The sequence below is a fragment of the Stegastes partitus genome, unplaced genomic scaffold (genome assembly GCF_000690725.1).
Source record: "Stegastes partitus isolate 25-593 unplaced genomic scaffold, Stegastes_partitus-1.0.2 Scaffold1762, whole genome shotgun sequence".
Classification (NCBI taxonomy): Eukaryota; Metazoa; Chordata; class Actinopteri; family Pomacentridae; genus Stegastes; species Stegastes partitus.
In genome coordinates, this window is record NW_007579493.1 from 1,945 (window position 1) to 26,715 (window position 24,771).

Consider the following 24,771-nt stretch of genomic DNA (forward strand, 5'->3'; position numbering starts at 1 on the left):
TACACCAAAATCTAACCAACAGCCTGAGATATCACAAATAAAATACAGGTGTATGTCTCTGAGAATATATTGTTGCACCTTCACAGCAGAATATATAAAGCAGTAGTAACAAATAGTCCAAGAGGCTCTTTCTTTGGTGTTCTTTCACTTCTTTAATCCCCTATCTAATAATCCAGCAATGTTTCATGTCCAGCTAAAAAAACAAACATGTCAGTACCCCATGCATCACATTAAGTCTGTTACAAAATCCAGAGTATAAAAGCATTAATGTTCTCCAGCTAAGCAATTAGAATTAAATCGTAACAATTGAATGCACTAAAAATGGTAAAATATAAAAATCTAAAAGTATAAATAGAAATTTGGTCCATCGAGGTGATTACTATAATATTATTTACATTAGATTATTATTATTATTTTATTATTCCAGGCCCTTATTTTATATTTAACTTCATTAGCATACTGCTGCTACTGTTGCGATGGTATGTACAGAGAAGAGTTCAGTGCAGGAGCTCTATAAAAGACAAGCTAACAAAATATCATTTGATGTAAAAAGATGCAGCTTTTCCCTTTTTTTTCCCCCATTTGGCTCAGTGCCAATAAATACAAAGGTTTAGGAAAGGTTAGTAGAGTGAAAGGTCTCAGTAACAACATTAGAACAGTGAACAGTTAGTCTACAGTTTGTATCAAAGTTAGAAGTACAGGATGAAGAATACAAAAAGGCACACATTACAAAACCATAAAGAGTCCAAATCCAGCGAAGAAGAAGAAACAGGCCAGCCTCAGACTACAACACACAGAGTCCTGAAAGGTGTTTACTGAGGATCTGTAGCGTGAGTCTGGCATCGGGTGAAGTTTTGTTGGTGGTTGAAGAGGAAGGACAAAACGTTGTTGCTCATGTGTAAAAGTTCTTTGTGGTTTTTTTTGGGCAGTTACACCAGAGATTCAAGGCTCTCTGCGGTGCTGGCGGTTCCCACTACGATGGTTCCGTTGTTATCAGAAGACTGGAGTGTTTTCTCGTCTTCTTGTGTCCCAATGAGACTCAGCATGGCTTTGTACAGGAACTGATACTGCTCCTGAAACACACCGACAGATCTGATGAAGTATTCTGGTATTACTCTGATAATGTCTCACTTTACAGATACAGGATTTCAACCAAGTCAAGAGTACAAGATAACAAAAGACTCTTGGTTACTGAAGCAAATCATTGGAATTGAGTAACTAAATGCAGCCATTCAGGAGACGAGTAACAATACAGGAAGTTTGAGTCACATTGAAACTCCCTCTGTTCAGCACACCCTGGAATCCAAGCAATTACTTATAAAACCAAAGCATAAAAACCATACGACAGCAATACTCTTGCACATAAACCTCAGATTATAATGTTGTAACTATGTCTTCTACAAAAGTGTATTTTATTTACAAAAGATATTGCCAATCTAGTCTTGTGATTCTTAGAAAACATTAAGGGTTCTGAGCTTGACGGGGTGAAAGAGCAACTAGATTAACTGTAATGAATATGAGCTTGAATATCAAGTACTTTGGAAAATGGTAAATATAAAAGTCTTTGTGTTAACAGATGTAAACTTTTCGCAAGAAACAGAACAGATTTACTTGAAAACTGAAGAAATCTTCACAATGATTCTAAAGTTCTGAAGTTTTCTGGCATCAGTACATTGATAAAGTGCGTTCTACTGTGTTCTTCAAACTAGGCATTGTTTTTTTAGCCTGTAATTGTGTGTTGTATAGAAATGGGCTGAACTAATTATAGCCATTGTAATTAGGAGATCCTGAGGCACACTCCCATTCTTGATCTTGATTATGAAGCATAAAGGTTTCAGTACATCCAATAGTACATGGCAAAAAGAAACTGGCAATAGCTTGTTCCATGCACTCCATTTTCCAACATAAAACAGGGCAACGCTGTATCCATGGCAACAATATCGGTCCTGCTTCTTTAAAAACAGGTTGAAAGTTTTCACTTTTAACGTGACAATTTCCGAAATAAGCAACCACCCTCCCCCAAAAGAAAAAAAAAAAATTCTCCACTTCCAATAAGCTCTTATTTCTACTGATTTAAAATAATAACATTTTCATTGTCATGTCATTTCTACAGATTTGGGTCTGTAAACTGAAGTGGATATTTACAGTTTTAGTTCCCCCCCCCCCTCAAATCAGTTTATCTAACCTGTTGCTTTGAGTACATACTTTTCTTTGTGTGTTTTTTTTGTTTAATATCTCACCACGGTGGTACATGATGTTTTAGACAATGTCTTCAAGCTGTCTGTTGCAAATTTTTTGTGAACATGATAACGAAGAAGACACACAATAGCCTGCATACTCACACCACGGGTGTCCCATATGAAGTAGATGATCTGATTAAAGTTTGATGCGCCTTGCTGCATAAATCTGCATATTAATAAGGTAATGCAAACTACGAGTACTGTGAGCATATGTGTTCTTTTGTTAGGGAGACCACAGTGGGACATAAGGCCAACTCAAAGGCCTTTTCTTGGTCATGTTGAATACAATGTTATCTTCTACTGAAAAACCTATGAAAATAAGACCCAGGTTGAAAAAAGTTGAGATTATCCTTTGCGCATAAATTGTATAAGTTACACAAAGTGTGTAACGGACAGTACGTTATCGTTAGCATACTGTGAGACAGACTAAAGCCTTACGATGTCGCTGAAGGTTCCTGGTCTCATAAGGTTTGTCAGTTTGGCCACTTGAAAGACGTCGACTGACCCTTCGGTGTCCAGCTGGTGAGTCAGAGACGACAGAGCACAGAATGTTCCTGCTGTGACTCCGCCCACACTGGAAAAAAAATATCAAACAAGTCCTGATCATCAAGAATCATACCAAATGATGCGATTCTACTGGCAGTGCTGATGAGACAGTGGGAGTCTTACTCATCGTGGACCACAGTAGGGCCATCCTTAGTGGCACTCTCTTTCTTCACCAAGTTGAGGAGCTCGAAGGTGTTGCTAATGGGGCTGTCTGGGTTTGGCCAGCGGGGGGCGTGGAAGTGTTTCACCTCCAGAACATAGTCATCCTGTCGAGATTAGGATAAGTAGGAGGTGTCAGTAAACAACATTTACAAGTGGGGGTTGAACTTTTTGTCTGGTAACTCTCACATGATATGAACTATTGACTATTACTATGACTGCTATTGATTCCAGGTTTAAAAAGTAGTTTGAATGCATTGCGTTGAATAAACTCCACTGCACCATTGCGGAGACAGAAGACATGTCTACAAAAACAGATCAATAAGAAATTGTATGAAGACATTCATATAAATAAACCTTAAGCTTAAAAAAACCAACAGGCTTAATTTTCAGAGGGTGTTGAACATGTTAACTGTCCGTTTTCTGTAGAGCAGGACAAACCTCAGAGATTGACGTCTCATTTAGAACTTGCATGAACTGACCCTGTAGATTTCATACCATCACTTATTGTGATAATTCTTTGACGTGTTCTGTTGTAATGGAAAAATACTGCATCTGCATGAAGAATGTCAAAGCAAGTTTCTCTAAGTTTCATCTAAGTTTTATTAAAGCTGAGTGGAAAGGTTACAGGCCCAAAATGTGTTCCCATAACATCTAGGTAAACACTAGTGGCTGTACATGGGAAGAAGAAGTTGTGCATCCCATGTGTTTAGACTTTTGATGCCTGATCCAGCGTGTTTAGTCTTCTAATGTCTGTGAATGAGTACACCCTGTACACCCAGCTGTTGTTTTCCAGCATGGGATTGTTACACTACCGTTGAAGTAAAGACCACGCCTGTACATGTATAAGAATACTATGCTGCCTGCACTCATCTGTACTCTCCTGCAGACTGCTTGCATTCTGTACGACCTGTACCTTCAAAGCTTTGAATAAAACAAGACAAAGACAACTCGGACTACTGGACTTTATGTAGATCATAGAAAATTTCCACAACACTGTTATGTTCCAAGATGCATTAACCTGTGTGGCTTCTAGTACGTAGTCGTGGACCACCAGCATGTCCTCGTTGGACAGACAGACGTGGGTCTCGCTCCTCTGAGTGACAGTGAACGTCTCATAGCTGATTGGCTGCCCTTTGCGTGGCCAGAAGATGCAGAGCTCTGCCTCCTCCTCCATCTAAGAAGACAAGAAGTCAGCTGACAGTTAGATCACACTTCATGAGTTTTCTGATTTAAAAACAAACAAACAAGTTATAGTAAACAGTTTATTTGTTAAAGTAACAGTCTGGAGAGTATTCTGCTTTGTCTCTGACAGAGATATGAAACAATGAAACTCATTATCAATGTAAATCAAAATGATTATCCCATGGAGGTCTGGATTTGGAATCATACTCAAAATGAAAGTGGAAAATCACATTACAGGCTGATCCAGCTTCAGTGGAAATTCTTTAGAGAAATCCCGGGTGTCCTCACCGGCGGTCTTCTAGCTTCGAGGCGACGGTGCTAACCACCGAGCCACCTTGCAGCCCCTCAATCTCAACATTTCACTCTTAAAAACAACAACAAAATAAGGGTTTCCCACTATGTTAAGCTATTCCTTTCCAGTTAAGACAAACTAAAATGTGTATTTCGTGTAAGAGGCTACATGCGCAAATTATTTTCACACAGCATGGAAGGGATTACTCAACAAATTCAGACAATAATGTTTGAGCTCCTTACCCCAGGGAGTGATACGATGACCTGGGCATTGTGGTCCCATATCATCCTCCAAAAGTCCTTTATGGTGCCAGGCAGAGGATTTTGGGTAATGATGAACTCGCTGCTCTGCCTGTAGCCCTGCAGGAACAAAACCATGACTTAGATCAGAAGGATGATTCATTAATAAAATTAAATAACTTAAATTCCCTTTCAGACAAGGAAGCTATTTTAAAAAGCTGGCTTCTTTATCTATCTGCTACGATAAGGTCATTTAGACGGTTCACTTGTCTTTTATTTTAATGTTCCTTACAGCCTTACTGTGACATGAATGCTTATGGAAAGACCCACAGTGCCTGTGCCATATTTGGCACCTGGTCCACAAGAGGTCAAAGTATTGTCATAGTGAGTTTTTTTTTTTTTGTTAACCCTGTGAACCCTAAAACCTGCTGGTGGGTTTTGAAATGCATGCTATCTTCAAAAGAATTGTCAAGGTTACATCATTTGTCAGAGCCAGCAACTGTTACAAATTTTACAAATCCTCAGATTTTCAATTTTCTGACAGTCCTTGTCCAACTTAAACTGGTTAGAGGAGGTAAAAACACCATTCCTTCCAGTATTACCTGTGGACATTTGGAAAATGTTTGACATGTTGATTCCAGATTTTTTAAATAAATGATCAAATTCAACTCTTATGATTTCTGGAATTCATTTTCTCGCATACTTCTAGTCATGGTTGTGCTGTTTCCATAGAGACGCTGCACTTTATATTGCAGCGACAAATGAGCCCACAGTGAGCAAAAACTGCACTCGACACCCAGAAACTGCTTCAGAGGGTAAAAACATTATTTGATGTGCCTAAATGTTTGTGAGAATAAGTATTGGTTGCTTAGCTAGTCCTCCTATTCACACTGATCAGGACTCCCATTTGGCTGTTGTGAGCATGAGGAAAACTTGGGGAGAGAAAGATTATTCGTGTGCCTTTACAAGGGTTTTTTAATACCACAAAATATTTTGTGCCCAAAACTTCTTTTAAAGACTGATCTAATAAGAGTAAAATCTCACGATCTTAAACGTTAGATATTAGAGGGTGGAGCAAGCATCTTTCCCTTTCTGCATTGTTCACAGTGTGCTGTTGCAGCCTTTGTGCTTGTCTGACAGCATTCATATGTCAAAGGTGATACAGAAGTGTTACAGGGTCTGACCTTGCTACTGATTTTTAGATAAAAGTGACCAGGCTTCTTACTTATCCAACATGTTGAAGTGCATTCAGAGCAACAGAAAGAGTTGTAAGTCAAACAGATGTAAACCAGAACAGCTTTGGTTGATCAGATTGTTCTTACAGCGATGTATGATGCATTAATGTAGTCAGACGTTTCCCCTGCTGCTGTGGACAGACGCACTCGTGACCTCTCACCTGCAAAACAAAATCATATAATATACATCAACACTTTCTGTCATAGCCTTGTCTGGCTCCAGCAAACTGTAGCTGAACAGGCTAAAACTTGAAGTATAAACAGTCTAACTGACTTTTTGTCCTGTACATGCATTAGCTCCAGAGCTGATGACTGTGTTGCACTCACCAGGTATTGCAGAGCAGCTTCTGTTCTTGTTGCGGTTACAGTCCTCCAGAGCTACGGAGTAGTCAAACTGCTTCACTCCGGAGTGACAAACCAGCTGTGGAAAAGATCAAACATCTGTTAAGGACTAAATAAAAATCAGCACTGAATTGTTGTGTCGAGCTGTGAATGTGTGTATAATACAGCTAAAGTACGAAGATGCAGCACATCAATGACAGTCTGAAAAACAATGATTTAGACTACCAGGGTTTTGTATGTAACAAAACTGAGGAACCAATCCTGTCACCATGCAGGGTGGGACTTTCTGTATCATTATTCTTCAGAATCAGTTTCCAGTTCTAACATCCATCCATCCATCCATTATCTATACACCGCTTAATCCTCACTAGTGTCGCGGGGGACTGGAGTCCATCCCAGTTGACTTAGGGTGAAGGCAGGGGACGGTGGGAGGAAGTCGGAGAACCCGGAGAGAACCCACACTGCACAGGAAGAACATGCAATTTCCACGCAGAAAGATCCCACTCGCCCTAACTGGGATCTTCTAGCTGCGAGGCAACGGTGCTAACCACTGAGCCACCTTGCAGACCCAGTTCTAACATGTATGGCAAAATTACTCTAAAATTACAACTTGCCATTGTGTCACATAGTTCTACAGTGGTTGAGTAGAGTTGTAGGTAAGCTGTGGGAGGGTGTGTGGAGGTGCAGCTAGTGGAGAGAGGTGGTTTACTGGTTCGCAAGTTCGTCCTTTACTTGGGTATTAACCTGTAAGTTCACATCCCCAATGTTTGTCATAGCAGACACCGTGGACGTTTGGGGCGTACACCATTTCCTGTTTGTGTGGCCAACAATTATATTGATTTCACAATAGGGTAGTTGTGATATTAAACAGTAAAATTCAGTGCTGACCTTGAACTGTTTGTCGAGGCGCGTCCTCCCAGCAGGCCCCGGGGTCAGCAGCTCATCAACGTATCTGTGTAGGTGAGCCGCCACCACCTCTGTGTCTCCAGACAAGAAGGCTTCCACCAAGGCATCGTGGATAAAAACAAACTGTTCCTGCAAAGGGGTGGTGTTTAAATTCCTCATTTAGCTTTTTCAGTGGTACTGACAGAGTCGCAGCGCAGCAGGACTAACTATTGTTTAAGTAGAAAAACAAATCCTCATGTTGTCCCTCCCTCAGCTCACTTCCCTTTTTCTGTTATCTTGAAAAGTCTGTCAGTAGTAATTTTGTTATTTGTATACAATTATATAAGATTCAAAAGTTGAAAAGCTTTTCTTTTTCTTAAATGTCTATGTTACATATGTATGTTTATGTCTGTATTACAACTACTGTTTAACATGTAGCAATTATCTCTGAATATATTGCTGCTTCTTGGCACTTTTCTGTTGAATTGACTCTAAGTGTGTCTGAGTTGCCACATATAGCTAACATCAATGTATTTCCTGTCTCTCTAAAGACAATAAGGAGTTACCACGTTTTGCTGAGAAATGCCCTTTAATTAAAGTGTCCAACTCTGCCTCTCACCTTTTTTCCAGTTTAATGCCTTGACCACATAATCAGTAATCATAATGTGTCATTTTGTTTCTATGCAGATGACACACAGTCATATCTTCCTGTCAAATCTGCTGATTTCAGTTGCTTGAATACCCTTAAGTCATGTTCTTTTTTCGCATTAAGCACAGGAGTTTCCTTCAAAATACAAAGTGCAGTGGAGGTTAATGGGAAACTCATTACGTTTCTAGTATTAGATCATTTAACCTTAAAAAAGTTATGGGATCACTAATTATGGCAATCGATTCATCAAAACATTTCATGCAAAGTCATAAATGTCAGCCTCACAGAGGTGCTACAGGAAAGGTCAGAGGACGTGTATGGGTAGAGAGAAGGTTGACTTCTGACCTCTGTTTGAACCAAGTAGTTTCTCTGTGTGCGGATGTGTTTAAGGAAGCCTGTGATGTTGATGGTGCCTTCATCTCTCATCTGCTTCAGCATGCTGTCCAAGACGATGTATGTTCCTGTCCGGCCAACACCAGCACTGCATAGAAACAAACAAAGAAAAACAAACTGACATTAATCCTGAGTTTACTGAAGTGAGGATTAAAATGAAAGCAAAGCTTCAACTCATGTCATCATGCTCAGTCAGTTGTTCTCACCTGCAGTGCACCACCACCGGCCCCATGTCGTCTGTCTTGGTTTTGGAAGACTTGCGGACGAAACTGAGCAGCGGCAGAGCGAACTCTGGGACGCCCATGTCAGGCCACTGGGTGTAATGGAACTGTGTCACCGTCCGCTCATTGGCCCGCCCCTTCTGGGAGCCCTGCTAGTGGACGAGACCAAACGAGACCAAAACAGTCAATAATAGGAGAAAATTTACAGCAACTCACTGTCATTGGTGGTCATTTTGTTGTGACACAGGACAAAACGTCTTCCATACAGATATGTAACACAGACATAGAAGAGATGGAACTATGTCATTTTTAGAATTCATCTGAGAATTTTTCCAATTTGCTACAGTTTTCTATGACATTTTCACTTTTCTTTATTATGGTCTATATGTTTAATTCACATTCTGACTATTTTTAAAACCAGAATGAGTAACTTTTGATGCATGGAATAACAGATTTATTAACAATCGGCTATTTTTCACTTCTGGGAACTTGTAGGCTCTTTAACCCTCTGACGCATAGTGGTCACTGCAGTGGACAGCTATTCAAAAGTCATTTTCTCCTAAATGCAATGGTTTCTATGGTGGAACTACGTATCAGCCAGTAGAGTGCTCTGGACTGCATCCCTCCATTGAGGTTTATTCAGTGGTCAGTCATTGTAACTGCAAGGGAATTTTCTCTAAATCCAAGCTGGCCTACAGCAGTGTTGACCTCCTGTCAGTCCTTCTATACAAGAAGAACCCTAGAGGTAAATATATATTTGAAGATATAAAGTAACATCCAAGTAATAACATCATTATTTTATTTCTGAACATTTTATAAGCAGTAAATTACAATTAATCATGTGTCCAATGAAGTGGATGTTATGCACCGTGAAGTATATTTCTGACTCAAGGCATGTAATTGGTTAATAAATTTCAGTTGTAAATTAGTGCATTTTTTTCTCCTTTATTTTATTGGGCATTCATTTTTTTTTAAAAAAGAGACAGTCTTGTGTAGATTAGTTGTAGTTTGTGTGAATAACACTTATCATTTTGTCGTATTTTGGAGACTGCAAGTGCAGCAAAGATTAGGGAAGCCTTTAGAATAGTCCAGCAAATTGCCGACCACTCCATTAAGGATGACTATAGTGAAAATTTCTGTAGCTCGTGCACTGATAAATGCTGGCTCCCTCCAGCAGAGCAGAAGAGGAAGAACCAGTGCAACCCCACCTCCAGTGAAATGCAGACATTTTATCAAACAACCCTTGAAGCCAATCACTGCAATCAAATGTTTTCTGTGACTCTCAGTCAGACTCCTGCACCTGTTGACAGGTTCTTTGGTCCGCTGCTCATCAGCAAAGTGCTCTAATTTGTCTGGGACAGTTTTTTTGAATTATTCTTTTCAACCACAATTCAAAAGTAATGTCTTATTTCACTAAATTATAATTTAGTACATTTTTATTTATTATCACTTTTTTCAGTTTCTAGTTATTTGAGTGATTATTTTGCCTTTTCTTTAATGGAAGGGGATGAATACATTTGAGGACGACCGTGCATTCCTCTTAGATGGTGACATGGCTGCAGGTTTTCTGGGTTGATCAGTTTGGTTGGCCAGGAAAGTGCACTCAGCTCATAAATGCGAACATTTCTGAGAGCACTTGAAGCCAACTGCTGCGGCTGACCTTTTTGCTGTGAGTGTTCCTGACAGTGAAGGTCCTCTGGGTGTAGTAGGCAAGAACTCTGCTGCTCTTCACCGTCACCAGGAAGCTGCCAAACTCCTCCTGCACCTCCACTGGCCAGTACTGATCACACTTTCTCTGAGGAGATCCACACATGTCACGTAAGAATTACATATTTCTGTCATAGAAGTGATAGAATTATGATTAAAATGCAAATCAGATTATTGTCTTCAGTCCATGTGCAGAGAAAAAAAAAAAAAACATCTTTAAATTCAAATGTAAAAAGGTCAGTCTCTGTACTTTTGGGTTTAGGAAATCAAACACACTGTATCACAAATAAAAGGCAGGATTTTAATTTATAGGTTTCGGTATATTTTTCACAGATTTTTTTTTTCCTGTGCAAAATATTCCAAAAAATGCTTCTTGTGAGAGATCATATTCAACTGATTTGTTACATATGATACATTTTCAGCAATATTTCCATTTCCAAACGTAAATGTAATGTCAGACTCTGGGATTGAACTTCAGATCACTCACTCGTCCTTTCTCCACCAAATTTGTGATCATGACGATGACGCCGACGTTCTGCTCCCAGATCATCCTCCAGAAGTCTTCGGTGCTCGACCTCAGAGGGCCCTGAGCAGCAATGTACGACCGCTGCTTCTTAAAACCCTGAGAAACACACATCAGCTACATCAGCTTCAAAAACTACGCTGAAATAAACCAGAATTTTCCTTTAAACTAAATGCTAATATCTGCTCACAGTGACGACATGCTGAAGTTTCATAGATAGAATTTCAGTGACTTAGTGGCTTAGATGCTGAAGTATTTGGTCATAAAACAACCTAGTAGAGAAATTAAAGTGTTGATTTGATAATGATGCCAGATGCTAGTAAAGGTCACCAAAATTATTGCAGTTCATCTTCTGAATACATTCTTGAATAGCTGTAGAGACATGACACTAAAATCTACAAACATCAACAACATGGTGACGCTGGAGGCAACGTCACCGAAATCACTGAGATCCAACCAGAGGGGAACATCCAAAGATACTGGTGGCCCTAAACGATGACTGTCTATACAGAATTTCATCTTAATCCACTCAGAAGATGTAGCTCTGCTGCTCATGTGGGCAAGAAAGAGGGTTTCATATCCTGAATTTTAATCCCTGATATGATTCAAATCCAAAAGTACTTCTTCATTTGAAGTGCACATGTAGTAGCTGGAGAATCGGATGTATATCTCAGGAGTAGGTGGAGACCAAAACCAAAGCCAGAAGCAGAATGAATGCTGGACTTTAGGTCAACACAAACAATTCCAAAAGGATCATGTTGTTGCTCTGTGCCTGCTAGATGTAGAAGGCAGCTGTTTTAAACAAGTTAGCCACAACTACTAGGAGGGAGATTAGTTCCCTAAAATAAACATCAATTTACATGTTTGTTTATTAAATTAACAAAAAGAAAAAGAAGCTAGTCTCACTGCACACCACACACCCACAGGATTTTAAATATAAAGATGTGGATTTGTTTTGTTGTCGTTTCCTATTTTATCTAAATTATTATATTTTTAAATGTTAAGTTTTCTAAGAGCTCACTGTTTGGAAAATAAGCACACTTAGGTGCCCCACAGTCACACTTACAATCTGACAATCCTTATTCAGGATATTTTTGGGAGTGAAACACAAGGTAAAGGGACAAAAAGACTGGCAGGCTGCTGTGAAGGTGCACACATTTGTGAATAAATTGCGAATCAAACAAAACTCATCAAGGACAATAAAGTTTTTGACTCAAAAGTTAAGAGTGGACCGAAATCTAACGAGTCAGTTTAGTTAAGGCCAGCGCAGGAAAGAGTCACATGTTCTCAGCAGAGGGCACCATTCAATCACTTACTTTAATAGTTTGATAACCTTCAGATGACTGACAGAGTGAAGTTGCCTTCACAGCGCGAGACGCAGACAAAAGTGTGAGCTGGAGAGATCCTCAACGTGCTATTACCAACTTTGTAACCTGTACGTCAGCTCTCCAGAGAGGCCATGACTGCCGCAGAGGCTTTTTGTGTTGCCTCTGCCTTTCACAAAACAACAAGACGCTGGAAATGAGATTTTAATGGTGCAGCGACAAGCATAATGGAGAGCCATGCAGGTCCCTGCTAACAACAGCATGTCTCATGAATAGGTTTAGAAATATGCAGCAGGGTGCAGTGACTTTGGTTTAGGAGGACAAGAGGGAAACGTGGAGTGGCTCTGAGAATAAAAAATAAAATAAAAAAGTTTCGACTGTGTGTTCGACAGACTGAATATGCAGAAATGAGCCTCGGGGTGAAGATGAAGGCCTCAGTTTGTATGCAGCTTAGAAATTCAAGTAAAAGCTTCTTACATCAACGTAGTTTGCATTGATGTAATCTGTCGTTTTTCCATCTTTGTCAGCGTGCGGTGAGAGACGCACCCGGCTGTGGTCATCTGAGATTTAAAGACAAAAAAGCAGAGCAACAAGTGATCAGATCGATATAAAAAACACTTCAGTTTTACAGTGACATAAAAGATAAGTGTGGTGTTGTTTTACAGCCTGGTACAAAAACAGTGTTGGTCTTTGGAGCTCTACATGAGACAAGTGTTACATAGGGAACTCTAATAATGTGTGTTAACTGCAGAGGCCGTCTGTGGTTTTAATTCTGTGTGAATCTGCCATGTTGGCACTTTGCAAAACTAAACTTTCACAGCAAATTCTCCACCATTGTTCCTGCTGGAGAATTATGGAGGCTGTGTTGGCAGGTAAAATTGAAGTTTGTGTGAAATTTCAGAGGCTGTTGCTGCACAGCATGGAGACCCATTTACAGAGAAATTATGCTCAAATACATCAGAAGAGTGAAACATGACAGGATGTCAAGGTGGATGTCGTGCATGGCAACATGCTGTAAGAAACATTTTGCTGTCTTTTGATAGGCTCAATAGTGATTATGTGTTAGCCTACTAATGTCATATCCATGAATAATGTCAGTGAATTTGAGTAAAACACCAACTTTAGTTATCCTGTGTGCATGAAATACAGAGTAATGGAGTATGCTGATTTGTGTATGGGGTGCTGAATGTCAAAATTCAGTCACACTTTTCTAGCTGATATATTTTGAATACTTTTCTCACATTTAGCTCATTTTCTTCACACTTGAGGTGGAAATTAAACGGTGAATCTAAATGCTAAATCTAAATCTAAATCTTAAATCTAAATGTTAAATCTAAATGTGTCGCCAAGTGTAAAGCTAAATATTTAGAAAATATGCAAATAGGCCACGCCTCTCAGCGCGCACAGACCCGCCCACACATCTGACTGCCCGTGCCGTGGATGCTGAGGTGAAGTCAAGGGAAGACCAAAACATGGCCGGTTCTCTCCAATTAGGAGAGTTTGAATGGGCTGTTATGGCAGGTGTGCGTGCTGCACTCCAAGGTGCACTTCCGCCGGTACCGTTCACATCGTTAACAGGAAGTTACTTAGTTAAAACTTTAACTTTTCACCTGCATAATCGCCCGTTCAATCTCTTCTAATTGGAGAGAACCAGCCATGTTTTGGTCTTCCCTTCACTTCACCTCAGCATCCACGGCACGGGCGGTCAGATGTGTGGGCGGGTCTGTGCGCGCTGAGAGGCGTCGGCTATTTGTATATTTTCTAAATATTTAGCTTTACACTTGGCGACACATTTAAATTTAACATTTAGATTTAGATTTAGCATTTATATTTATATTTAGATTCACCATTTAATTTCCACCTCAAATGTGAGAAAAGTGAGCGAAATATTCAAAATATATCAGCTAGAAAAGTGTGACTGAATTTTGACATTCGGCACACCATATTTGTGATGGTGTATTTGTTGGGCACTATTTTTAGTTACAGTTTAACCAGTGAGTATAATCCAGCTGGACAATATACGTAGGAATCTAAATAAACTACAGTATGAGTTCATGGTGATGAAGGAAGTGAAATATAAAAAATACCACTAAACCGGTCATTAAATACATCAGAACAGTGATTTAATTTGCAAATACTATGGCTGTGCCCATATTACTGTTGTGTAAAGATGTAAAACTTTATGTAAAACATCCTCTCACAGGCTAAGATGTTGCTGTATCTGTTCTTAGTCTTGTTGTCAGGATGGTTGGAGCTGTCAGTGGTCATCCCAAGGTCCACGGTGCACACCTGCACTTCCTAGAAACACACACACACACACACACACAGGGGGTAAAGCTTAACCCCTTCAAAGACAAGTGGTTCAAACCAGCTTCATGCTTCAGTTTAGTTTAGATGCTTTCTACTGTATTTAAGTTTAGTTTACACACAAGATCAGGAATTACCTGCAAAGTAATGCTGGGTGTCTTATGTTAAATTTCCGTTCTGTTTCATATATGATCCTAGTAGCAATACCACCAACCTTTTACACATACTTTACTCTGAGGAATTTAAGCATCATTGCTACAAAAGACAGTTTTTTCAGTACAAGAAGTGGCTTACATAGTTTTGAGGAACAGTCGTGACTCGATAATCCGACCCTTAACAATCCGAAAACCTTGCTATCCGACAGGTTTTTAGGAAAAATGAACAGAACCCATAAAAAATAGCCTGAACATACCGACAGCCTTGAATTCTGACTCCGACATGACATTTTATGTTACAAATAAGGATAACAGAGTATTATCTGACTGAACAATCCGACAGATTGGCTATGTTCTATTTAATGGTCAATTCAGATTTTTTTGTGAAATCCAATTTTTTTGTGAGTTGGTTCACATTTCCAATTAAACACAACTTGTATGTGATCTACTGTGTGAATGTCATACGACCCAAAGGTGTCCTGCATGCACAGAAGAGGACACGACGTCACACACAGCGAGCATGCTCGGTGTTTACGGAAGTAATCACGGATGGTGGAAACAGAAGTGTGACCGCTAACTAAACTGACATCAGCAGCCAAGTACTGCCTGTGCGTTCCGGCCACTTCCACCCTGTCAGAGTGCTCCCCGGGGTTGAAGTGGCCCCCCGACCACGCCGAATATTTGGATATTCATCAGTGTTGTTCAGACTGTCATGAAAAGACCAGATACAGGTCACATAGGGGCAAAAAAAAATCAGATTTGGGTCACTTCAGCCTGCTGTATGAACGTATTTACCTTTGATGTAAACCGACAGGCCCGTGCACAAGTGCACTGGTGTGCCAGCGATGCGTAGTGTTCCAACAATACGCTAGTTATTATGAAAACTGTAAATAATAAATATCAACAACAAATGACCCTTCAAGCATCAAGCCCTCCTTGTATCTCGACCTCCATCTTGACAATCCGACAGCCTTGCTATCCAACATAAAAGTAAGTTTTACATTTACTGTCGGATTATCGAGTCACGAATGTAGTTCTCAAAAGTTGTAATATGAGATAGTAAGGCATAATTATGAGAGAAAATCTGATTAATACTTGTTTTTATTTATAAATGAAATGCACTTCTGACACTGGTAAACAGTAAAGTGAAGCAGATAGTCCAAACTAGCCCCAGAGGTCATGTGTGGTACTGCAGCACAACATCCTCAGCAGTCCAGAAAATGTTCCCTCTGTACGCCACAGTTATGTCATCGTTGGATTACAAATGTTTCTAAAAAATGAAAGTTTACTGTTTGTCAAAGGCAGAACCTGAAAACGAGTTTTATGTACATATTATCTTCAAGAAGCCAGAGCTGTTTATTGCTGGGTGAGGAACTTTGTAATGAACAGGTGTCATTCTGGCCTCTATGACTGGATTCAAACTGACAACATGCTTTGTGCATCTACGTCAACATTAACAGAAACACTTTGCATCACGAGACAAGACAAACACACAGCTACGGAGCGTGCAGCAGCAGCATCCGTAAGTGAGTAAAGACGAGGTCGGGGGGACGGCGTCTTACCTCGTAGCTCTCCTTCAGTATCTAATGACGAGGGTGAGGAGGAAGCAGCAGGCAGCCAGGACGTTTCCGTGACAACACAGTTATCCAAAGAGGTGCAAAAATACAAATTACAAGACAACACACACACTAAAAAAACATAATGTCATCTCACAGCACAGATACATGCGACTGCCACTACAAAGGGGAAATCAACCCAAATGAAGAGGAACATTTAAAAGATTCAAAATCATCAAACCCTTACAAAAAAAACGTTTCCTTTCATTTTTTTCCTTTTCTATTTGCTCTGATTCACAGCTTTCATGTCATTTATGTCCTACAGTCAACTACACTACTCAGAGAACTGGGGATATGTACGTTACTTAAACAGTTTCTTTACTTTTGTTTCCCTTAAAGCCTTAATTCTATTTTCCTCCTAACTTACCTTCCTTCTATCCATTTTGATTTGGTTATTATTTACACTGAACCTGTACCTGCTGAAATACTTTTTCTACTCATTAGTTGAAGCCTGTCTGTGCATTTACTTTGGTTGGTTCTTTTTTATTTTATTTTTTTGTAAAATGAGGAAAATACTTCTGGAGAGTTTTCTTCTTGGTCTCCTCTGCTCTTTAGTCACTCTGTACTTTGTATACTTAAGTACATTTTTACACACCGTGGCACACAGATGAGGTACGTCAAGAAACTATGAAAAGAAACTGCTAGTTGTTTCACATCGTGTGATTTTTGTACATCAAATCGATTTTAAATAAAAGCCACTGTCCTATCTTCACCGCAGTCTGACAAGGAAACACTATGACTGTCCTCATCTTGGTCAATAGCAGATCATATTTTTCAGCAAAAAAAAAAAAAAAAAAGCAAAACATAATAACCTCCCTCATAGTCTCAATGCCTTTGTGTCGATTTTTCCTTTAGTGGCAGCTTCAGAACAAAAACTGGAGCTTTGATTCATTCAAGTGACTGACTGTTCTGCTGAAGGTCAACAGGTAAAAGACAACTGACGCACCGCTCACAACAATGAATAGAGGCTCATTATGAAGTGACGAGCAGGACCGCAACAGTCACTCTCCAACACATTATATCACATAATTACATGTTATCGTATCAGGTTGCACATGTGAGAATAAAAACTGTGCAGACTATAATTACCATTATCATTATGTTTTTTTTTTACCATATTATGGATCAATTATGATCACAAGGTCATGTGATGTTGCAGCCCTGCACCGAGCCAGTCCATGTGACATCATCAGCATGCAGCGTGCAGACAACATGACTACACTCAAAACCACCAACAGAGAAATATTCTATACCTCAAACTCTCGTTGGAAGCCCTGAGTGTCGTGAAGTTTAGTGACATGTTTGACAAAGTCCTTCACTGGAAAAGCCGTTTGCTCATCTGGAAGATAGAAAAAAAAACCCAAAACTGAACAATTTGCTCAAGAAAAACACTCAACATCTGTGTGTGGTGGATGAAACTAACAAATATGTTAAGATGTGTCCTTTTGTTGTTCAAGAGAATAAATTGTAATTTTTGATCTTGACAGTGATAACAGTTCTTTAAGACATTTCATTTAAATATTTGAAATGTTCTGAATGTGATGAGAGAAGTGAGGACACATAGAACATTTTAGAAAGGGCACTTTTGTAAATTTGAGTCATTTTGGGAAATTGAAGACAGCATGGGGAAGTCAGGCCACTTTGAAAAGTTACGGCATTTGTAGAAAATATAGACTGAGGACATTTTTGATTAAGCAAGGTCTTTGCTGAAATCGAAGGCAGTTTTAGAAAGTGTGGGAATTCTTATAAACTGTACATTTTAAGGTCAATTTAGGGAAGTGAGTTTAAACAAAGTGAGGATACTGATTTTAGAAAGGAAACGAGTGGGAAGAGAGGCTATTTTTGGAATGTGTAGACATTGATATGTGAAGGGAGGGATTTGCAGCTATTTTTGTGAATTAAAGACATTTTTAAAGAGTGATTTTGTTTATTAAAAAAAAGATGTATGGCATTAAAATCTAAGTACAGCAGAAAGTTTTTTGAAGGAGAAGACATTTTCAATGATGGAGACATTTGTCAAAAATGAAGACATTTTCGGGAACTCGAGACATTTTAGAGACGTAGAAATATTTAAACAAAACGAGGACACTCCTGGAGGCTTGTCACATTAAGGGAAACTTGAATATTGCATTTGTCAGTGAGGAAATTATGGAGCGAGCATTTTGGGAGAATACAGACATTTTGGAAAATGTAAGACATTTTAAGAGAATGAGGGCAGTTTCAGAAAATGGGGACATTTGTAAAAAAAAATAAATAAATAAAATAAAGGTGGTGGTATTTAGTTACATTTCTGGAAAGTGATTAAGGTGAAGGTGGGGGCAATTTTGAAAAAAGATATTTTTTGATAGTGAGGACAAATGGATTCAAATGTCTTTCTTAGTTTTTTGACTGTGTTCTATCATTAAAAAAACAAGTCCAGACGTGTGTGTATGTGTGTGTGTGTGTGTGTGTGTGTGTGTTACCAGATGCTAATGCAGCACTGGATGGTGCTGTGATGACTCTGGGAGACGAGCTGTCGTCAATGTAAAAGTGAGCCGTCTGGAAACAGGTCCTGCAGAAGAACACATCTCAGCTTAAGGATATTTTGATAAAATGGCCCTTTTTTTATGAACACTATGGACTAAAAATGTATAAAATACTAAGTCAGAAGTGTATCATTTGAAAGTATCTAAAAGTATAACAAAACTAAAATAGTAAATAAATAATAATAATAATAAAAATATACAAAGAAGAAGAGAAAATACCATATTTGAGCAAACCAACAACACAGCGCTGAATGAGACAGGCAGAAGACGCCTTTGTTTTCATGTGATTCGGTGTTAGCCCAGATTTGGGAGAATACATGGTAATCTTCCCATAAACATGGGAAAAAAATGTTCTGCTAATCCTTGACAAGTTTTTAAAAGGGATGAGACCGCCTCTGATGAACCTGTGTTGTCTCAGCCAAAAGTGGGCATCAAGGATTATCAGTGACAAAAAAAACACACACAGACACAGAATGAGGGTTGAGCTTTGAGATTAAAGACACAAACACAACGGGTCTTTCTGGTTTTTTATGCCAACTGCGTACTGGATTTCTACTTCTATAGTTGCTCAGACCTGTTCAGCATTTACCTTGTATACCTGAAAAAAGATCATTTCCATTACGTACGCTCATTTTTACTGTAAATGTTTTTCTTTGTCAATCTTTCTGTTGCTGCTTAGCTTTTACATTTCTATTTAAGAACACAAGTATATAAGTGATTTGTTTCTAAAATGCTTATTTTGGTTTTAGACATGAGCACACATCTTTGTAGCTCAACCAGCAGAAGAAGCCATAAGAGGTACGATCAAGATGTTTCGAGACTCCACGTAAAAAAACAACAACAATGTACCTGATTTAAATTTGGCAGCTTTCCCCTTTAAAGTAGTCTTACTATACCGTGATACACCGTTCCCAGTGCTCCTACCATATATGGAATATTTATTTTTGAACTTAATCTTACAAGTTGATGTTCTGTTTTTGTTTTACTATTGCATACAGTTTGATTGGGTTTCACAACTCTTGTCCTGTCTAGCTTGTTACACATATTGTTGTTGCCGTCAGTCTGATTTGCTCAACTCAAAGTGTTGTCAACATGCTTCATAAAAAAAACCTGATTGGATTTGAGTTGTGTTTGATCAAAAGTTCAAAAGTCATGATAGAAATAACTGTAAAATTGATCTTCTGACAGATGGTATCTGATGCTGTAGCTGAGAAACATTGGTTAAAAATTAGTGGCTTAAGATGTTCTGTAATTCTTCTGCCATTCATTGGCTGCCTTAGTGTGTTTTACTTGTTTGTCTAGTGAGCCTGAGACGACCTAATCTGATTATAATGATGTGATGTGTAAGAAGCTCAGCAAAAAAGTTCAGCCCGAATGAAGAAAACAGCCGCTGGCCATTAACAAACAGGGTTAGGGTTACACACAGTCTGATACATCCTGTCATCAGGTGCCCAGATAGTTTAAAACACGTTTCTGCTTTTGTGTTGTTAACCTGTGTTCAGAGTAGTGAGCATCTCTGCCTACTGTCTCTGTTCGTAACCATGCTTGCTGTTAAATCTGTTTGTCAGATTGTATTTGCTCCTGGACTCCAGTAGAGAAGCTGCGGCAGAAATAAAGTTTGAACAGATGACTTTAAAAACTTGTTTTCCTACATGGTAATTTGTTAACACATCTCTGAGCTTGTTGTTGACTTATAAAGTCACCCAAGATCCCTTCAAACTGCTTGACCTCAAATGCACAGCAGCAGTTTCCAAATGAGCACAGTGTTGTCCCGAGGGAGTGCAAAAAAAAAAAGGACACAACAGCAGCAGGATTAGTGCGGTTTGGCCTCCTGCCGCTCGCCCTACAAGACGCTGACACGATTCCTTCTGTCTGACATAATCCAGCGGATGTCCTTTTCTATCTGCCGCCCCTCTGTGGACGCACTCGGCTGAGTGGATCCTGGGAGCGCTGCAGCCAAGGTACATCCTTCACTGACGATTAATCCCCCTGCTCATCAGATTATTACCAGCTTAGCACTGCTCAATCTTGGAGATACAACAACAAGCGGAGCGCAAAACAAGAACAATATGTTGGGTCTTGAGCACGGCAGATGAGAAATGTACAGTCTGTCAAAAAATCTGACCGAAAGTGTTTACACTGCGTTTGACAGCGTGTCTTTGATCGGATTTTTGAAGTTGGTTATTTCACGGTCTGCAGCAGCAGGGTTTTCAAGATATGTTTTTCGTATGAGAAGAAAAAGAAACTTTCAGGCATATGCCCTGAATGAGCATTAAAAAAAATTAAACATTTAACTCTTCTCGAAAGAAAATGTTCTTCTCTCCAAATCCGGCATTTTCATACGTCCCAATAAATGCAATAAAGGATGAAAATCAGCATCTCTCAAGGTCATCGGAAACAAATCAACACTCTGCTGTCAAAAGTGAGTGGCAACAACAGCTGAAAGGCTTCATTCAGTCCACACAGGAGGTATTGTTTGCTAAAGGGCTGTCGGCGGGCGCGCACATGCACACGCACACAAATAAAAACACACACAATATAGGATCAGGACTGAGCCCATGTTCAAAGATATTAAGCTTCCCAGACGAATATGAAAGTCTTCTGGCTGAGGTCTCCACTTGACTACCTCCCTCCTCATACATGAGATATGATGGGGTTGGAGGGCAAGGGCTGGAGATGAGGAGGTGAGCTGTGTGTGTTTGTGTGCATGCAAACAGAGAGCTATGATTAAAAAACAGGATGCTGCTGCAGGACTGTTCCAGGTTTGACTTGAAGGAGGAGATCAAGGCTAAACGTGTTATCATTTTCAGGGATATTAAATAGATTTTAAAACACATGTGCAGGATGGTTTTGACGTGTAATGAGAAAAGGGTGGGATTTAGACGTTTCTTAAATAAGCATAAATGTCATTTTTGACATAAATTTACGGTGTGAAAGAACAAATCATAACATAGAGCTTGAAAAACACACACAACCTCTCTGTGGGGCCAAAAATGAGAAGTGTTATGGGTGACGTTTGGTGGGCTGTCGTAGTTTGAAATGATGTTCAAATGCCAAATATCCACCTGTTGTTCATTTTTAAATAATTCTAACAACAACATTGTGATATTATGACACATGAATGCTCCTCCTATAGAATAAAAACACACCACACTTGCTCAGGCCTCCTCCTTCTTGTGAACACTGTGTATGGTAGATTCATAGCCAGCCTGAGATATCAGTGATATCACCCCAATTTCTGATGTAGTTCTCTTAGATTGTGACTAAACCACCAGTACTAAAGAGCTAAAAAAAAAAACATCTTGCTGTATATGAGGTGCATTAAGGATAACAATCGGAAGACAGTGTTTCTCTGCGTCTGAATGTGCAACTGTTATCTAATGTTGTTTACTGTACTGACCTCCAGTACACAAGAATACCAATGAGGACGATCAGGCCGAGGACGGTGAGGGTGGAGATGACAGCCAAAGGAATCACAGCCTTCCCCTCTTTGTCCATGAACGAGCCAACCCTTGACTCGTGGCTGCTGTTGCTGGCATCTGGAGAGGAAGAACAAAGACGGGGAGAAATTACAGCCGCCGCAGAACGGGAGAGAAAGTCGGAGGCATCGCCTGCTGCACTCTGGAGCTTCAATGGTACCGTGCCTCTCAGAAGAAGAGCTGCTGTGGTTGTAGGAATTCAAATACTTAACATTGGTCAGCAAAGACACAACAATCAGTACTTTGAACTACAGTAATTACCTCATTTCTTCATTAGGCTGTGCAAACCATACATCTATTATTTTATGTCTACATTGGAAATATAGTAGTTCTACATGATGTCAGCTGCTCATCCACGACTCTAGTCTAACGATTTTAACCTTTACTTATTACTTAAGCCCTTTCAACTATTTACTTCTAGTTAACAGTTTGAACACATCTCTTCTTGTATGCTTACAACTCCACTCATCCACTCTTACTGGTAACACAGTGTCACAACTAACTTCAGGATATCCACCACAATGACAAAATGCAGAGATTATTTAATCAAAATGGAACCTGTCAACAGATGGGATATGTTAGACAGCACATGCACAGTAAGTTCTTTAAGGTGATGTCTTGGAAGCAGGAAAAATGGGCAGCGTGACGATCTGAGTGACCTGACATGGGCCAAAGTTTGATTCGATAGTCCTAGAGAGACACAGCATGCACGGGACACTGATGAATAAATGCTTGAAGGTTTTAAATCCAAAGGTCACAGAGAAATGACTAATGTGATTAAACATCATGCTTTATACGTGTCTTTTCTAATAAAGCTTTTGCTAAAAATGTCACTAATTTCCTCTTATCCTCTTGACATGACACACATTCAAATGAAGTGGTCATCTCGAAAAATTTGCAGCTAAAAGCCAAACGTACGAGAAGCAGAAAGATGATCTGAAGTGACTCAAAATTACTTAAATCAGTGAGCTCATTTCTGCCCCCTGAGCAGCTCTTTCTCCTTCAGTCATTTGCAGAACTGTTACTCCAACATGGATCTTGCTTATATCTACTTCAGAAGGAAACACATGTCACATTGATAACCCGCCATTGAAACACAGTGTACCACCATTCACATTCATCTGCCTGCCGCACAAATACTAAATTCACCACATTCAGACCACCTGCCAAACCACTTGAAAGAAACACAGAGACGCACAAAGGCTCACAATCAAAAGTCCATCCCAGAGCAAGTGAGAACACATCCGTCAAACTACAGCACACAAGCATAGCTGAGCTGGCATCAATCAGACAGCATAATTGTAACTTTGAATAACATGAAATGAAAACCTAATGGCTGAACCTGACCTCACTGAGCTGCCGCTGCTGAATCCTCCTTTTATTATCTGATAACCAGTAAGGAAAACACTAGTATGGACTAACCTTGACTGAGAGGCTGTTTGTCAGAACTTACCTCTTCTGCACAAACCGACCCAGTTCAGCCGTGAATGGCTGGGTCAGCCCTGTTGACTAGTTCATAAAGAGCCTGTTGTGTGCTTTCTACTAGGAGCTCACCCGGAGTAAAAATCCATTCATTCAATCACGCATCCAACAGATCTTTCCCTGCCTCTCAAAATCCCTAGGCATGCTGGTGATTATAATGGACAGAGAAAAGAAAAGGCCCAGACAGAAACGATGGAAAAGATTATTAGTTTTTGTGCAGAAACTGTAGAGAGAGTGAAGAAACTGCAATGAAAATAAGGGCTCAAAACTTTTATACAAAGATCCCCTGTAAAGAAAATGATGAAGGTGGGTTCTGTTGCTGTACATCTGCACAACTGTCAGGTTGTCAGGGGTACAGACATGGGAGTGCAGGTAGAATCATATTATGCAGGACCATAGCAATGTTTTTGCATGTTTTACCACCAAAAACAACATCTAGTTTAGATTTTCTAGATGGCCATCTGTTTCTATTAAGAAAACCTGAGGTTAATGTAACCATAAGCCCTGTAAACACAAATCAAATTAAATTACTAAACAGAATCTGAACAATGTATCACACCCTCTATCTTTGTACCTTTGGCTGACAAAAGGGCGTGGAATAACTTGAAACTTTCTGCAGATATATAACACATCTCAGTTGGTGACACAGTCCCTTTACTTGGTGTACCCGGGTAAAGTTCAGACTTTGTCATGTTGATAAAGCACTTACACTCGAGGCAATTTTAAAAGTAGAAGTTTTGGTTATAAAACTTTCAAAGATGTCTTGAGAACCAAAGCCTCCGCTAAGAGCTCAGTCACTGTAAAATCAAAATGTAGAAAAACCAATCAACAAGCAAACGTTTAAAGTTTTTGAATATGTATTACTATGCAACTGTAAAGCAACTGCACAAAACATGACTATTGACTGTAATGAACTTGATACTACAAGCTGATTTTCATTGAAATTAACTAAAAACAACAGGGTTGGAAGGGAATCTGTCAATAAATTAATCTAATAATTTGTCATTAATCATGCAAAATATTGAATAAATAAGCATTCTTTTATGATATAGTTCCACTTAGGTTGATTGCCAGTGTAAATATCAACTGCAGTATAAAGGTATAAAGTATGGATGATTAGTTGTTGATGGGGTACCACATGCAAAGCCATTCTGTTTAAATCATCTACCAGCACCAGTGCCCCCAGTAAACCTCTAGCAGGAGCTACTGGAATCAACGTATTAATGTATGTTCTAAGACCTTTATACAATGCGGTGTAGTCTGAGA

General features: G+C 39.5%; 1 protein-coding gene across 1 annotated transcript in view; it reads right to left on the reverse strand.

Moving 5' to 3' along the window:
* Window positions 1-132: 132 nt before the first annotated feature.
* Window positions 133-24,771, reverse strand: part of LOC103372465 (receptor-type tyrosine-protein phosphatase zeta-like) — a 99,919-nt gene continuing 75,280 nt past the window's right edge. Inside the window, exons 13-30 of the mRNA XM_008302120.1 lie at window positions 21,945-22,083; window positions 18,482-18,570; window positions 17,273-17,358; window positions 15,966-15,986; window positions 14,143-14,239; window positions 12,419-12,501; window positions 10,581-10,715; window positions 10,047-10,181; window positions 8,372-8,535; window positions 8,118-8,253; window positions 7,127-7,273; window positions 6,224-6,317; window positions 5,984-6,057; window positions 4,665-4,781; window positions 3,967-4,122; window positions 2,910-3,052; window positions 2,679-2,814; window positions 133-1,073 (exon numbers count right to left, since the gene is read on the reverse strand). Of these exons, the coding sequence (XP_008300342.1) occupies window positions 930-1,073; window positions 2,679-2,814; window positions 2,910-3,052; window positions 3,967-4,122; window positions 4,665-4,781; window positions 5,984-6,057; window positions 6,224-6,317; window positions 7,127-7,273; window positions 8,118-8,253; window positions 8,372-8,535; window positions 10,047-10,181; window positions 10,581-10,715; window positions 12,419-12,501; window positions 14,143-14,239; window positions 15,966-15,986; window positions 17,273-17,358; window positions 18,482-18,570; window positions 21,945-22,083 (2,096 nt within the window). The 3' untranslated portion in view covers window positions 133-929. The remainder of the gene's footprint in view (window positions 1,074-2,678; window positions 2,815-2,909; window positions 3,053-3,966; window positions 4,123-4,664; window positions 4,782-5,983; window positions 6,058-6,223; window positions 6,318-7,126; window positions 7,274-8,117; window positions 8,254-8,371; window positions 8,536-10,046; window positions 10,182-10,580; window positions 10,716-12,418; window positions 12,502-14,142; window positions 14,240-15,965; window positions 15,987-17,272; window positions 17,359-18,481; window positions 18,571-21,944; window positions 22,084-24,771) is intronic.